Source organism: Biomphalaria glabrata, chromosome 14 (assembly GCF_947242115.1).
Source record: "Biomphalaria glabrata chromosome 14, xgBioGlab47.1, whole genome shotgun sequence".
NCBI classification, from domain to species: domain Eukaryota; kingdom Metazoa; phylum Mollusca; class Gastropoda; family Planorbidae; genus Biomphalaria; species Biomphalaria glabrata.
In genome coordinates this window covers 15862852-15880127 of record NC_074724.1, presented here as the reverse complement: position 1 = coordinate 15880127, position 17276 = coordinate 15862852, and the positions used below count along the sequence as shown (strand labels likewise).

The following is a 17276-nucleotide window of genomic DNA, read 5'->3' as shown; positions in this document are numbered from 1 at the left end:
TGATGTCAATATAGGTTTGGACGACGTAGGGCATGAGATTCGCCAATGGGAAGAAAAAACACTCCACGGAAAATTTCCGGCTTCATTACATGGGGACAACATCGACAAGGCTGCTTCCTTAACATGGCTCAAAGCAGGTCATCTCTACCCTGAAACAGAAGGCTTTGTTACAGCAATACAGGACAGAGTAATAAGGACAAAAAATTACGAGAAGCATATCCTGAAACTCAATGTTGTCGACAAATGCCGAAAATGTGGAAATGTGGGCGAGTCGATTGAACACATTATGGCAGGATGTCCAGCCCTATCAGAATCAGCCTACCTAGGTCGCCATAACCAAGTTGCAAAGTTAATACACCAACACTTGGCTTTGACGTACAAATTGATCGGTAAGGACACTCCCCCTTATTATAAATACTCTCCGCAAGAGGTTCTTGAGTCTACTGATTATCTGCTGTACTGGGATAGGCCTATTCTGACCGACAAAACGGTAGATTTCAATCGCCCGGATCTGCTGTTCATCGATAAAAAAGAAAAAACCGCTACCATTATCGATATCGCTGTACCACTGTCTCATAATTTAAGAAAAACTGAGATAGAAAAACAAAGAAAATATGGGAACCTAGGCTTGGAGATTAAGCGTCTATGGAAATTGTCCAAAATAACAATATACCCCATTGTTATATCAACCGAGGGGATAATAACAACTGACCTCACAGACACCTTCAAGGCCCTTAACATTCCTAGGAACATCTTCGTTGCCTGTCAGAGGGCGGTACTGCTGCAGACCTGCCACATCACCAGAAAATTCCTCAGTGGAAACTGTTAAAGGGACTACGATGAATTTTGTTTCTCTTTAGCGAAACTCGACCCTGGCAATGCCAGAGAATGACTACTCGTTCATTTCTAACATAATAATCTTTATTGTCCATATGGAAATTTGTCTTACAATTTGTGCATTAAACCAAACAAAAAACATAACTATAAAAAACCAAAGTGGGGTTTATTAAAAACCACTAAATTAATAAGTGGCATTTAGGAATTTATAAAGTTTATTTTTATTGTCATTTTCAGATTGTATTGATTTTGAAACTAAAATTACAACAGATGTGAGCATGGTAAAACATTGACAACATCTTCTTCGCCAACACTAAAAGGAAGACATTTTACTTAGTGATAGTAATCTTTGCCTGTGAATCCTAGTATTACTCCCTATCCACCCTCCTTCCCACAACAAGAAAGTTAATCTAACATTCAATCTTTTTTTTTTTCCAAGACAATATTTAAACGGTGAATATACTTTGTGATGAGTTTTGCCTAAACCCCCTTTCCCTTTTGCATCCCCTGCATCACAAGACTATCCCTCATAGTTTTGACATTGACTATTTTCAGGCTATTCTCCTCTCTTGGAACATTATTCACAAAACACTCCAGTCTTTACACATGAGTTAAAAATAGACATATATTTTGGTATATATATATGTACAGTGCTTTTTTTTTTTCAAAAATTAATAGATGCTGTTACTCAGTGATTAGGTGCCGGTACTCAGTAGTTGAAAAAAAAGCCCTGCATATGTATATATATATATATAAAAAATTTTGTGTTATTGCTCATTTGAATTTATGCTTTCTATATAGAATGTGGCCTTTTGTAAAAATACAAAAATAAAAATACAAAACATCCAAAAAAAAAAAGGTAAAAGGAACAAGTGTACACAATTTTGTTTGAGAGAATCCATTTGAGGCATCTCTTGATATGTAAATAAATGAATACATGAAAAAAAGAATGAATGTTATTTTAGGAATATATATGTTTGAAAGGAAATATCACTTTGTACTTTTAAAAAAAAAAAGTTTGTATTAACACTTGTATATAATGTCATGCTTTTCATATTTTATAGATGAGATCGTAAAGGATTTTAAATATTGTTGAAAAGATGTTTGATTTCAATGAAGTCATTTTAAACAAAATGGGCTGGGGTCAAAGGTCAGCAAACTTAAGCTGATTAACTTGACAGATCGAGAATGTGCTGTCAGCTCTTTCTGTTATAGTATCTTTAATTCTGAATAAAAATGATCAAGCTGGCAAATTAAAGAGATAGACCAATGCATAGATTAACCATTGACCCCTTTACCTAATTTGATTTCTTTCTTAAATAATATGAGAATGTCTACTGAGACAAAAGAGACCATTGGCAGTATATCCTTTATTTGGCTTAATAGTTTAAAAAGAGATATTTGAAAAAAATATGCACTTAAATGCCATTAATTTTAAACCATCTCAAACAAATAACAGATAACTGGAATTAATGTAATATTGTGTGTTGATTGTGAATTTACATATATGAAAAATACAATGAATAACACTCCTTAAAAAATTTGAAAATAGATAAATGTGAAATGGCTGAATACAAAACAAATCAAATCCAAGTATATTAGGAATGTGATGCTTCAACTGATGCACCTGATGATGTACTTTTCCTGAGGTTCAATGATGCAGTGTTAATACTTACAGAAATTTGTACTACATAAGATATTGCTGTAACTCTGTTTCAGCACTCATATATATGGTATACTATTGCACTGTTCCACTCAAGAGATGGAAAAGCAAGACAGGAAATGGAGACATGGTGGATTCTGGCAAAAGTTGTAAAGAATAACTTAAACGAACTTTGCATCCTGTTTATTGTGTGTCTCAATTACTTTATTAATTAAAATATTAATTCACTGTTACCGTTAATATTCCTTTGTTGAATGCTTGCCTGAGATTTACTACAATTGGTGTCTGGAAGTGGGATTGGTCAACTCAATGGAGGTAAGATCTTATTTCATAATAACATCTGTAAAATGGCTAGACAAGCTAAAATTGAAGGCACTGAAAGAAGAGCTTAAATGGCGGCGCTTGAAACGCTTTGAAAAGAATAAAGACATTCTTAGAGCATGTCTTCAGCAGGCTCTGGTTGATCATGAAACATACTTGTTTAAGGTGGATCAAGGCTGTCGTTGGTCCGTATTCAGGTTTGATGGATAAAGGACTGGTAGAATTAGGAACAAGACTCTTTGAATGTAGAAGGCAGTTATGTGTTTGTCCTGGTAAGATGTTTGATTGTAAATCTGAAGGAAATGTTTCAACGGATAAGCACTGGGAAGTTGTCTTTGTTTAGAAAGAGTGTTAAATATCTTGGGCACATTGTGTCAAAGGACAGAGTTAGCACTACTCCAGATAAAGTCCTACACCAACAAATATTCACCAAGTTTTCTGGGGTTTTGTACGTATTACAGACGTTTCGTGCCTAATTTCTCCAACGTTTGTAGGGTTCTTCATGCACTAACAGAGCAAAAGAGGCAATTTATTTGGACTACTGAATGTCAAGAGGTGTTTGAAAGGCTGAAAAACACACTTGTCTCATCCTCCATATTGGCCTACCCTAAACAAGGCATGGCGTTTATACTTGACACAGATGCAAGTAGTGCTGGAATAGGTGCCATCTTGTCCCAAAAAGTGGATGAAACTGAACGAGTCATTGCCTATTTCAGTTAGAGCTTGTCAAAGGTTGAAAGAAACTACCGCGTCACAAGACCTGAACTCCTGGCTATTGTGGATGCAGTAAAACATTTTCACAAATACTTATATGGACATAAATTTCTTTTAAGAACAGATCAAGCAGCCCTCAAATGGTGGCTTTCAAATAGCCTCAAAGGTAAGGTAGCCTCCGAGTATGTATTCAATCTTTGAAAAAGAATGGAGAGTGTTCATGATCTAGCCCACATTAAGATCAAGATCAATAGCGATTTGAAAAAGACAGGATATGACAAACGGATCAATTCCTCTGGATTTCAAGAGAGCGATCTGGTATGGTTGTACAACCATCAGGCTAAAAGGCAGATCTCCAAAGCTACAAAGAGACTAAGAAGGTCCATATCATGTCATAAAGAGGATCAACGACGTGGTCAATAGGATAAAGAGAACTCAGATTCTGTTCAGGACAAACAGATTTGAGAAGGTGGAGCAGTGTTTTAGCTCTGTTTCCACACTCACATATATGGTGCACACTTGCACACTGTTCCACACGAGAGATGGAAAAACAGGACAGGAAATGGAGACATAGTGGATTCTGGCAAAGTTGTAAAGAAGTGACTTAGAGAACTTTGCATCTTGTTGGTTTGTGGGTCTTGATTACTTATATAGTTAATTAATTATTAAATCACTGTAACTGTTTATCTTCTTTTGTTGAGTGCTTGCCTGAGATTTACAACAATAAATTAAAAAAAATATAAAAAAAATGACAGTTTCCATGTTTTGAAAGTGTTTTTTTGTTTTAGAAAATATGATGCATCATTTTATATGTATATTGTTATAACCCTGCCATGCACACCCCCATTCAAGACAGTACAGAAGATGTGCACTGCCAGAAACCAGACTGAGACGGATGTAGACATTAAAAAAAATTAGGAAGAAAACGTTCATTCCAAGTCTATAGCCATATGAAGAGACTGTGCTAAAGGCAAATGTTATTTTATGTACTTGTGATGTCCCGTGATCTCGTTGAGTTGCCTCCCATAAGTTATTACAATATATACATATATATTCTATAAAAGACATACATACATACACCTTACATTCAACTATTCATATTACATGATGGCAGCTTCAAAATACTATTTACCAATACTTCTAATCAGTGCTAACATGGACATGAAGCTATTAACCTTTTCATTAGACAAACAATAACCTTCTTTTGTTTTATAAACTAGTCCAAATTCTAATTAAAAAAAAAAACAGTAGTTATCACATTTATTGAGATTGTTTGAATTAGTGCCAAATTACATTTAATAATATTATCAAATATAAAATTATAATTAATGTTTATGTATAATGCCATAGTATAAAGCCTACATCACAATGCATCTTATATTATTACCAATCATCACACAGTTACCCATCAGTTTCTTTCCTTCCATTTTGAGTTCATGCTATTTTGTATTTCAGATTTACAATATATCAATATTATTCCATTTTATGTTTTGCACCTTGAAGAAGAAAAGAATGCTTCTGTCTTATTTGTTGTTTATTCCGACTCAGGAATATCCTTTAATAATGAGAAGAAAAGAGAAAAAAAATATTTTTTTTAAACCAGCCTAAAAATAGAATGTTCTAGCTAAAATGGAGTCATACAAAACAAACAAAAATTTTAAGAGTAAATTAGGAATTATAGAAGGTAGCATAAGGGAAGGGAACATAAGTAATTTAATAGGAAGGCAACATGGAACATGATTAGTCTGTTATAGGAAGGCAACATGGAACATGATTAGTCTGTGATAGGAAGGCAACATGGAACATGATTAATCTGTGATAGGAAGGCAACATGGAACATGATTAGTCTGTGATAGGAAGGCAACATGGAACATGATTAGTCTGTGATAGGAAGGCAACATGGAACATGATTAGTCTGTGATAGGGAGGCAACATGGAACATGAGTAGTCTGTGATAGGAAGGCAACATGGAACATGATTAGTCTGTGATAGGGAGGTTCCATGGGACATGGGTAGTCTGTGATAGGAAGGCAACATGGAACATGATTAGTCTGTGATAGGGAGGCAAGATGAAACATGAGTATTCTGTGATAGGAAGGCAACATGGAACATGATTAGTCTGTGATAGGAAGGCAACATGGAACATGATTAGTCTGTGATAGGAAGGCAACATGGAACATGATTAGTCTGTGATAGGAAGGCAACATGGAACATGATTAGTCTGTGATAGGGAGGCAACATGGAACATGAGTAGTCTGTGATAGGGAGGCAACATGGAACATGAGTAGTCTGTGATAGGAAGGCAACATGGAACATGAGTAGTCTGTGATAGGGAGGCAACATGGAACATGATTAGTCTGTGATAGGAAGGCAACATGGAACATGATTAGTCTGTGATAGGAAGGCAACATGGAACATGATTAGTCTGTGATAGGGAGGCAGCATGGAACATGATTAGTCTGTGATAGGAAGGCAGCATGGAACATGATTAGTCTGTGATAGGAAGGCAGCATGGAATGTGATTAGTCTGTGATAGGAAGGCAACATGGAACATGATTAGTCTGTGATAGGAAGGCAACATGGAACATGATTAGTCTGTGATAGGAAGGCAACATGGAACATGATTAGTCTGTGATAGGAAGGCAACATGGAACATGATTAGTCTGTGATAGGGAGGCAGCATGGAACATGATTAGTCTGTGATAGGAAGGCAACATGGAACATGATTAGTCTGTGATAGGAAGGCAACATGGAACATGATTAGTCTGTGATAGGAAGGCAACATGGAACATGATTAGTCTGTGATAGGGAGGCAACATGGAACATGAGTAGTCTGTGATAGGAAGGCAACATGGAACATGATTAGTCTGTGATAGGGAGGTTCCATGGGACATGGGTAGTCTGTGATAGGAAGGCAACATGGAACATGATTAGTCTGTGATAGGGAGGCAAGATGAAACATGAGTATTCTGTGATAGGAAGGCAACATGGAACATGATTAGTCTGTGATAGGAAGGCAACATGGAACATGATTAGTCTGTGATAGGAAGGCAACATGGAACATGATTAGTCTGTGATAGGAAGGCAACATGGAACATGATTAGTCTGTGATAGGGAGGCAACATGGAACATGAGTAGTCTGTGATAGGGAGGCAACATGGAACATGAGTAGTCTGTGATAGGAAGGCAACATGGAACATGAGTAGTCTGTGATAGGGAGGCAACATGGAACATGATTAGTCTGTGATAGGAAGGCAACATGGAACATGATTAGTCTGTGATAGGAAGGCAACATGGAACATGATTAGTCTGTGATAGGGAGGCAGCATGGAACATGATTAGTCTGTGATAGGAAGGCAGCATGGAACATGATTAGTCTGTGATAGGAAGGCAGCATGGAATGTGATTAGTCTGTGATAGGAAGGCAACATGGAACATGATTAGTCTGTGATAGGAAGGCAGCATGGAACATGATTAGTCTGTGATAGGAAGGCAACATGGAACATGATTAGTCTGTGATAGGAAGGCAACATGGAACATGATTAGTCTGTGATAGGGAGGCAGCATGGAACATGATTAGTCTGTGATAGGAAGGCAACATGGAACATGATTAGTCTGTGATAGGGAGGCAACATGGAACATGAGTAGTCTGTGATAGGAAGGCAACATGGAACATGAGTAGTCTGTGATAGGAAGGCAACATGGAACATGATTAGTCTGTGATTGGAAGGCAACATGGAACATGATTAGTCTGTGATAGGAAGGCAACATGGAACATGATTAGTCTGTGATAGGGAGGCAACATGGAACATGATTAGTCTGTGATAGGAAGGCAACATGGAACATGATTAGTCTGTGATAGGAAGGCAACATGGAACATGATTAGTCTGTGATAGGGAGGCAGCATGGAACATGATTAGTCTGTGATAGGAAGGCAGCATGGAACATGATTAGTCTGTGATAGGAAGGCAGCATGGAATGTGATTAGTCTGTGATAGGAAGGCAACATGGAACATGATTAGTCTGTGATAGGAAGGCAGCATGGAACATGATTAGTCTGTGATAGGAAGGCAACATGGAACATGATTAGTCTGTGATAGGAAGGCAACATGGAACATGATTAGTCTGTGATAGGGAGGCAGCATGGAACATGATTAGTCTGTGATAGGAAGGGAACATGAATTATGATTAGTCTGTGATAGGGAGGCAACATGGAACATGATTAGTCTGTGATAGGGAGGCAACATGGAACATGAGTAGTCTGTGATAGGGAGGCAACATGGAACATGAGTAGTCTGTGATAGGAAGGCAACATGGAACATGATTAGTCTGTGATAGGAAGGCAACATGGAACATGATTAGTCTGTGATAGGGAGGCAGCATGGAACATGATTAGTCTGTGATAGGAAGGCAACATGGAACATGATTAGTCTGTGATAGGAAGGCAACATGGAACATGATTAGTCTGTGATAGGAAGGCAACATGGAACATGATTAGTCTGTGATAGGAAGGCAACATGGAACATGATTAGTCTGTGATAGGAAGGCAGCATGGAATGTGATTAGTCTGTGATAGGAAGGCAACATGGAACATGATTAGTCTGTGATAGGAAGGCAGCATGGAACATGATTAGTCTGTGATAGGAAGGCAACATGGAACATGATTAGTCTGTGATAGGAAGGCAACATGGAACATGATTAGTCTGTGATAGGGAGGCAGCATGGAACATGATTAGTCTGTGATAGGAAGGGAACATGAATTATGATTAGTCTGTGATAGGGAGGCAACATGGAACATGATTAGTCTGTGATAGGAAGGGAACATGAATTATGATTAGTCTGTGATAGGAAGACAACATGGAACACGATTAGTCTGTGATAGGAAGGCAACATGGAACATTATTAGTCTGTGATAGGAAGGCAACATGGAACATGATTAGTCTGTGATAGGAAGAGTACATGGAACATGATTAGTCTGTGATAGGGAGGCAGTATGGAACATGATTAGTCTGTGATAGGGAGACAGTATGGAACAATAGTCTGTGAGAGAGAGCCAACATGGGACATTAGTCTGACAGGGAGGTAGCATATGACATTAATCTGTGACAGTAAATTAGCATGTCATTTTAGTCTGACAGTAAGGTAGCATAAGACATTAGTCTGTGACAGTAAGTTAGCATGTGACATTAGTCTGACAGTAAGTTAGCATGTGACATTAGTCTGATAATAAGTTAGCATGTGGCATTAGTCTATGACAGTAAGGTAGCATAGGACATTAGTCTGACAGGGAGTTAGCAGGGTAAAATGATAAAAAGTCTATGACATGATACAAATTTAGTATGTTCCAAAGCTCTATGAAGTAAACAGGAAATAGTGCTGCAAGTACATTGCTAACATGAGTAAAGAGTACATGTGTCGAAACTAAAGAAATATCTTCAGTAGTTACTATAGAAGAAGTCTTATGCTCATATGCTCAGTCAAAAATGTAATTAAAATGTAACTTAAAAATGTCTAAAAAAAAAAAAAGTGAATGACAACTAACTTGAAGTGGAGCACTTGTGATGGTTGCTCTGAAGTTGGAGTAGATGTTGCCTGTAAGATCAGAAAACAATGTTGATTACAACAAAGTACTGATTTGTTCTCTGATTACCACATTTCCTGAGACCTAGCCAGTTTCAACAATGGTTGAGACGAAAGTTTATTACTTGGATTAAAATGTACAACTACAATATACCTTGTGGTCTATTTGAAAGGGGAGTAGACTCTACTAGTACATGTGGCTTAAATAGTTATTTTTCCCAGTGGATGTTGGGCATTCATTAAATGCTGGGTGAAATGGGGTAATTCCTAATAATAATAACAGAATCTTAATTAACAAACACACAACCAAAGATATAGTACTGATTATCAAGACTTATAGCTTACAGCAGCAGTGAAATAAGAAGAGAATGAACCTTAAACTCATAATGTTTGCCTTTCTTTCACAAAATATCAGAGCTCAAAGAAATACTAAAACTTTGCAATAGATAAAAATCAAAGCTAACAATTGATGACAAAAGTAATTAATTACACAAATTGTTAATTTTGGTTCTTAAAGTGTTTAATTAAGCTCTTGTTTAATTATTTACAGAAGTTCCTTCAAAAAAGATGATAATTACCGGGACATCCTAAGTTTTAATCTAGTTTTGCATTTTAATTGGAGACATAAACTCTGCTAAGTCATTGTTTTTCCAGGATCATTTAGGCACAACCAGTTACATCAGAGGTTCTCAACCTTTTTAGCTCGGCAACCCCTAATACGATTCTCCATTGGGCGGTGACCCCAAACGTAAAATTTGTTTGGTTCTTAGGACTAGGTAGGTCCTAAGTGTGATTTTGCTAAAGTTATAGTCAAAATCAAAATTTATAATGTATTAAAGCTTTTTATCATTGTAAAAAAAATTGTCCTTAAATTAATAAGCATGGAAAACATTAGCATTCAGTCGTTGATACAGTAAATTGGAGTAAACTATAGTGCTACAAAAATATTGTTGAAACATTATTTGCAAACAAGCCAACATCATTACGAATGTTGATAGTATTTCTGTGTCACCAGTTCAAAATTCTAGGGATAGACTTTACAAGATCACAACGAATGTCATCTTCAGCATCATCTATTATTCAGTCTATTTCAGAATTTACACTTAATAGGTAGCAAAATGAAGAAAACTGTTTTGTAATGATAAGTGGTTGGAAATGAAAGAAGAATGCGTAAAACTATCTCAGGTAGAATGGCAGATGTCAGCAAGCACTTGATTCAGAATTGTGGAACTAACATTGAAAGTAAATAATTTTTAACTGCATTGCTATTGATGTAATGCTACTGGCAGTGTCTTTGTTGCTAAAACATATCCATGAATCCTACAGTGAGTTTCGATTACTTTTGGTGACTCATTCAGAACAAGACATTGAAATCAAAACTGACATCCAAGCATACTCGAAGCACCATCTGTGCAGGCACCACAAAGTTTTCCATGAGATCTTATAGTTTCCAAAAAATGAACCGACTTTATTAAATATACAACGTGCTGTATAGGTTGTTTAAAAGAGGTTTGTAGATAAAAACTCATCTTGAAAATCATCAAAACCAGTAATTGTTAACACTTTGCAATGTCTGTGAATTCATCAAGCTGGAAGTGGAGAAGATGTCATTTCCTGAATTACCTGATCAATAATATCAGAAGAACTATTCTCAATGAGAAAAGTGTCATTAGATAAGAAAATTGCACTAAATTTAGTAATGAATTCGGCTCAATTCATAACTCAAACAATGTCTTTGGCCGCTGGCAATTTTATCTCCTCAGTAATGGTGTGAGATTTCATAGATCTGTCAAGTCTAAGATTAACCAAATAGAAAGTGATACCAGCTGCTGTTTTGATTATAGTTAAGATTTGTGGACTCTGTGAGCTTCAAAATGAAACTATTGGATGTCCTTAGTGCACAAGCTTAGATGTCTCAGTTTGCTCTGACTCAGAGATATGCCTGCAAGCCAAAATGGAAATGTGTATTCCTAGACCTGGAAATGTGTATTTTGAGGAGCAAATGTGTATTTTCCTAAATATAAATAAATATACTGAGGAAAGACTAAAAATCAATCAAGCATGTAACATACACCAAACAATCAATCCTAAAGTTAACACAGCATACAGTTCTATAAGACATTTTGTACATTTGTCAAAGTATTTACACTTTCAGTCTTTGTCATAGACTTCTAGAAAATGTTAAAATGATGCTATTCTTGTCACTTGGCAATGATATTATGATCATAATGCATAATGCATTCCATATTCCATAATAGTGGCAACTGATAATTCAATCAAAAGAATGGAAATTTTTGTTACAAGTGAAATTTGACTTAAACCAGATGTAATGGTTTGCTTACCCGGATCAGTGACATATAATTCTATTAAGTAGTTTTGTTTAAAAGAAATTTATTTACAAGGTACCAAGACACTGAAAATATTTTATCACATTCCTTCTTTAAGGCCATTCTTTGCAGAGTCAGCAATGTAAGCTTTGGCATCCTTTACAATCACTAATAACAAACATTTTAAAGGTTGTTTTTTTCAGGGAGATAATCCTAATTAGTCACTGAACTTGTTTCTAAAATTAAAGCTGGGCTATTGAGTTAGCTGAATAGCTGTTGTAAGATAAAGCTATTCAGGTTCCTGATGCTTGGAGTTGTTTTATAAAACAAACAGATGTGTTGAAGGAGGGCTCAAGGAATCAAGAATTTAATAAGTTTTGTCAGCATAATTAAAGCTTTTCTTTTGCAAACACAATCTGCTTTGAATGCCCCTGATTTCATTATTTGAATTTATGCCTTCACAAGTAGGCCTAATGGAACCTAGCTAGTCGCTATTGACTATAACAGTAGCTTTAGGTCACAGAAGATATGTTCTGCAAGTCAGAAAAAAATCAGTGTGGTTCCCTTTATCATGCTAAAAGAGAGATTAAGCTTAACCAATATTTCTTCTATTAAAAACTTGCCTTTCTCAATTGCAGCTTTAAAAAACTCTCTCCTGACTTTGGTGGTTTACCAAAAATCGAATCTTCAATAACCTTTGATTTGTTTTTAATGTGCATAGGGCTATTTAAGGTAACAGTCCCATGGAATTGTAGGCTACTGTCTTGCATGTGAAATACTAGAAGTAACTAGATGTAGACCTAAACAAAGTTTAAACAGCCAATTTTGCCCATTTATTTTTTTTGTTTAGAATATTAAATATCTTTCTGCTTTTGAGTAGAATCTATATCTAGATAATCTAGATCTGGTTACAGATAGGCTTATATTTAAATATCTAGAGGCTTAATTGTGCTTCTAGACCTAGATCTAGACAGTAGTCTAAATGTTTGTAAAATGTTTTACATGTTTCGGATGTTCCTTCAGAGTTGAAGATAGTTTTACTTCCTAGTCCAAACCTCCCGCAGGACGACGGGGGATGGGAGCGGGCAGGATTTGAACCCTCGACCATCGATAAATCCGAACGACAGTCCAGCGCGCAAACCTCACGACCAGGCAGCCATCCAATCTATACATAGCTGTACTTTGATCTAGATTAATTCTAAATCCAAGTCTAGTACATACCTAGTCACATAGAGATCTAGTCTAGAATCTAGAATATAATTAGATCTATATCTAAATCTAGATATATAATCTAGATCTATTTAGAATTAGATCTAGACTGTAGATCTTAATGCAAAATCTAGATTTACGCAAATTCTTTTATACTTTATAGGTGCCTAACATCGTAAAATACCTCTAGTTCTAGTTCTATATCCAGTCTAGAGTTTAGGTGAATTAGAACTAATCAATCAATTAAATCCCAATCAGTTTGAAGACTTCATATAAACTGACACGTTGTCACACATTGAAACGAACAGCGCTTTATTTAGATCATTAAGATCTAGATCTAGTAAACATTCAAAACTTGCGCGTAAGCAAGTGAAGAAAAAAAGCAATACTCGAGTCTATCTTGTGGTAGATCTAAAATCTAATGAGAATAGACTATTTTCAGGCATTGATGCACTGATCTATATGATTAGCAAGAACTACTTGTTTAGAGGGGGAAATGCGTATTTTCAGATGATAAACCATAGGCTACTCGCATATTTTCGTGTCAATTTGCGTACAAAATATGCAAGATGCGTACTTGTAGGCAACTCTGCTGACTCCATAAAACCATGCTGATACAAATTGTCACTATATTTACTTTTCTAACATTCTTTTGATTGAGATCCATGTACATGGAATGTTTCGTAATGAATATATTACCTTCAATAACATAGACTAGAAAACGATTATGTATTAATAGTTTCAAGACTAGCTAGAATCTACATCATTGAAATAATGTTTGATTCCGCAAAGCGTTTGAAAAAAGAAGAAATGATATTATACTCACTAAAAGTGCCCTGCTTATCATCTGGCAATAAGTTTGTGTTCTTAATTATACCTCCCCCCAATTTTTATTTCATTTAATTAGTTATTTTATATAACCCTAATCTGAGTAATATCCCTTTACTTTATACATTAGATTGTAATTGTATGCCATCTCTAGTACAAATGTCTTTGTTACAACACAGAAAAACAAAATTTTCAAATGTTCCATGCAATCCCTGGGAAATGATCATTCGACCCCCAAAGGTTGAGAACCCCTGAGTTACATGGTCTAATGGCACTAGGAAAGAAGCGCTTGTGGAAGCATATGGGATAAAAATAGGCCCTTATCATTCTGAGTAGTTTATTAGGCTGTATTTTTGTATTTCCAAGTTAGGGTTCAGTGTTCATACTTTATTGTTAAATTACTATCTAGACTTCTGAATCCTCAAAGATTTAAAGCAGATTATCTCCCTTACTTTAGCAATATATTACTTTTAGTATTACTAATGAAAAAATATAAACATTAGAGAAATAATAATTACAGATAATTACAAATATATAATAAATAAAACATTATTGTTTAATTAAACCTATCTATCTATATATTTATTAGTATCAATCTTTTCCCAGATTTGTCCTACCATTTCTAGTTAATCACTCTCTTCAAACAAAGTAAAATTAAATTAATTACTTTCAGATGTTCTGTTAGATGTAGACTCTACCACAGTTTTAGGAATTGTTTCATCTGGATCTTGGTCTATATGTGCAGATATAATTCAAAAACAAAATACTAATTAGGATATAGAAATATAATTATTGCTATTCTTAATATTTACATATATTAGGAAGCACAATGCAGTCAACAATACAAATGCTATTAAAAATCATTACAATTATATAACTCATACAGTAAAAAAAAATATTATATTTTTTCTCAATATAGAATACTTAAAACATCAGCTTTTAATACCAGAGAACTCAGACGTAAATGAGTATTTCAGAGAAGAACACTTTGAAAAATGCTGTAAAAATAATTTATTTAAATTAAATGTAAAAAAAAAAAAACAAAGAAAAACATTATCCATTTTCGTATGGAAAAGAAGGAAAATGATATTGTTTCTGTAGCATGATAGACCATTAAAATGATGCAAACTTTTAAATACATTGGTAAGATCTTGGACAATAAATTGAATTTTACTGAAAGACTCATTATATCAGCAAAGATTACGATTATTTAGAAAAATGTCCTCATTTAATGTTAGCAAAAAGATCTTTGTGATGTTTTATCATGCTCACATCTGCAATATTTTAAGTGTTAATATCACTGCCTTATAATTTCAACATTAAAAATTAAAATAAGCTTCATAGAGTCCTAAATGCTGCTGGTAAAGTCATTGGCAAAAAAAAAAAAAAAACTCCATTTAGACAGCTGTTTGAGAAAAGCATCCAAAAGAAAGCAAAAAAAGATTCCAAAAATAAAAAATCACCCTTTAGGTCAGGATTTTGTGATTTTACCATCACAAAAGAGATACAAGACACCGATAGCAAAGACAAACAGACACAAAAACTCTTTTGTCCCTGTTACGTGCGCATGCTAATGTAAATGTGAAATGGTGCGAATGCGTGTTGAACGGAGAGGAGAAAAGAAAATGGAGAAAATAGAAACGAAATAGTGTTCTAGTGTTCATGAGAATTAAAATGAGTTCTAAGCGATGACGTTGTTGTTTTAGTGTTAATGTACTGTTTAAAGAGTCTCATTCTAGAAAGGAACGTAACAAGTGGCGCCCAACGTAAAGGTAAAACCTACGTAGTCCTTTATACACAGTTGATCTCCTGTCAACAGATAGTAGAGATATCATATTATATAGTCTAGATCTAGCGATAGGATACTATTCAATTTGATTAATAGTAATAGAAAATGGCGGACAAGGCTGAGGTAGCAGCGTTGAAAGAAGAGGGAAGGTTGTTAGAGCTTGAAGGGGCAGAACTAAGAAAATACGTACAAGAAAGGTTGATGGAGAGGGAGAGATTAGCAATGGAAAGAGAAAAAGAAAAGGAGAGATTAGACATGGAGGACAAAAGAGAAAGAGAAAAAGAAAAGGAAAGATTAGACAAGGAGGACAAAAGAGAAAGAGAAAAGATAGCCATTGAAAGGGAAAAGAAAAACGAATTAGTTGCCATTGAAAGAGAGAGATTGGCGTTCAAAAAAGAGACGGCCGAGAAAAAGTTAAAAACAACCCAAGAAAAAGAGAGTGATAAAAGAAAAGGGGAAACTACAGGGAACAAACTAGCAAAGTATAAAGGTGCAATATTCGAAGAAGCTAAAATGGACATAGACATTTTTTTGAAGAAATTTGAAATTGAAATGAGGGAACTGGAATACCCCGAAGACAAATGGTCATTCTTATTATCGAAGTCATTCGTAGCAGAGGTTCCATCGAAGATATGCATGAACCAGAGCAACTATAGCGTGGTGAAAGAACAATTACTACGAACGTACGGAAAAACAGAGGCGTACTACCGTGAACAATTTGTTAACTGTGCGATAGAAACAAATGATGACCCACAGACATTCCTGGACAGAATGACCAGTAGTTTTGAAAATTGGACTGAAACCGCTAAAATAGAAAAGACCTTTGACGGTTTAAAGACATTTCTAATGATAGACAAAGCAATTTATGAGTGTCAGGAGGAATTAAAAATATTTTTGTTGGAGAGGAAACCAAAAGCCATAGAAGACATAGTGAGACTGATAAGGGCTTATAAAGTGGCACATCCCGATAAGAAACTATCCAGAGGCAGTGACATAGAAGAAATAGTTGCATTTAACAGAACAAGAGATACACGAGACAACTACATCAACAATGGAAGACGATTTAGATATGATGAACAAAATAGATTTAGAGGACAAGGAAGGAACCAAATGGGTAGTAGACAAGGACATTTTTATAGTAACCGAGGGCGATACCAAAGAAATGTACAGGGAAGATACGGCGGAGTGAGAGATAGAAGAGATCAAAGCCTTTCAATGTTAACATGTGCAGGAAGCCTTGAGTATTTTGAGACTTTCGTGGGAAACAAAATAGCAAGGACGATACGAGATTCAGGCAGTACAATTGTGGGTGTTAATAAGAAATTAGTAGAAGAACAAGAATATACCGGCAAAACCAGGAATTGTGTGATGTTTGATGGGAAGACTGTACAATTACCAGTTGCTAGAATTAAAATTGATACACCATATTTTACTGGAATTGTGGATGCATGTGTAATAGACCATGCTCATATTGATTTGATTATCGGAAATATTCCAGGTATAAAGAATTGCAATGAAAAGGATATGGGAAATTGGAAGAAGTGTTTCGGAATGAGTATTACTCGATCCAAATGTAAGGACCTGGATGCAGGAGATCTGGAAAAATTATTTCAGTTACCAGATAAGAAAAAAAAAAAAGAAGGATTAATAGGAAACTCAGAAACATTAGAACTTAATGATGTAGTATTCAACAAGGAAAGGTTTATTACAGAACAAAAAAATGACCCAGAGATGCGTCAGTTGGCCCAGAAAGGAGGTAGAGGAGGAAGATTTTATATAGAAAGAGGAATTTTGGTAAGAGAAATTGAGTCACAAGGAAGAAAAATTATACAGGTTGTTGTACCAGCTGAATTTAGAAATGTTATATTGAAGAATGGGCATGATGAAGCATATGCAGGCCACATGGGAATTCACAAAACAAAACAAAGAATATTTAGGGACTTTTATTGGCCATCTATTAGCAAAGACATCAAAAATTATGTGTTGTCATGCAAAGTTTGTCAAATGA

The 17276-nt window shown here is 35.3% G+C and overlaps 1 protein-coding gene across 2 annotated transcripts in view; it reads right to left on the bottom strand.

Annotated features, from left to right (window-relative positions):
• Window positions 1-1471: 1471 nt before the first annotated feature.
• The window catches only part of LOC106055233 (uncharacterized), a 58124-nt gene continuing 42319 nt past the window's right edge, over window positions 1472-17276 (bottom strand). For both annotated transcript variants that reach the window (XM_056010308.1, XM_056010309.1), the window contains exons 24-26: window positions 14147-14212; window positions 9078-9127; window positions 1472-5090 (exon numbers count right to left, since the gene is read on the bottom strand). In XM_056010308.1, the coding sequence (XP_055866283.1) occupies window positions 5070-5090; window positions 9078-9127; window positions 14147-14212 (137 nt within the window). In that variant the 3' untranslated portion in view covers window positions 1472-5069. The remainder of the gene's footprint in view (window positions 5091-9077; window positions 9128-14146; window positions 14213-17276) is intronic.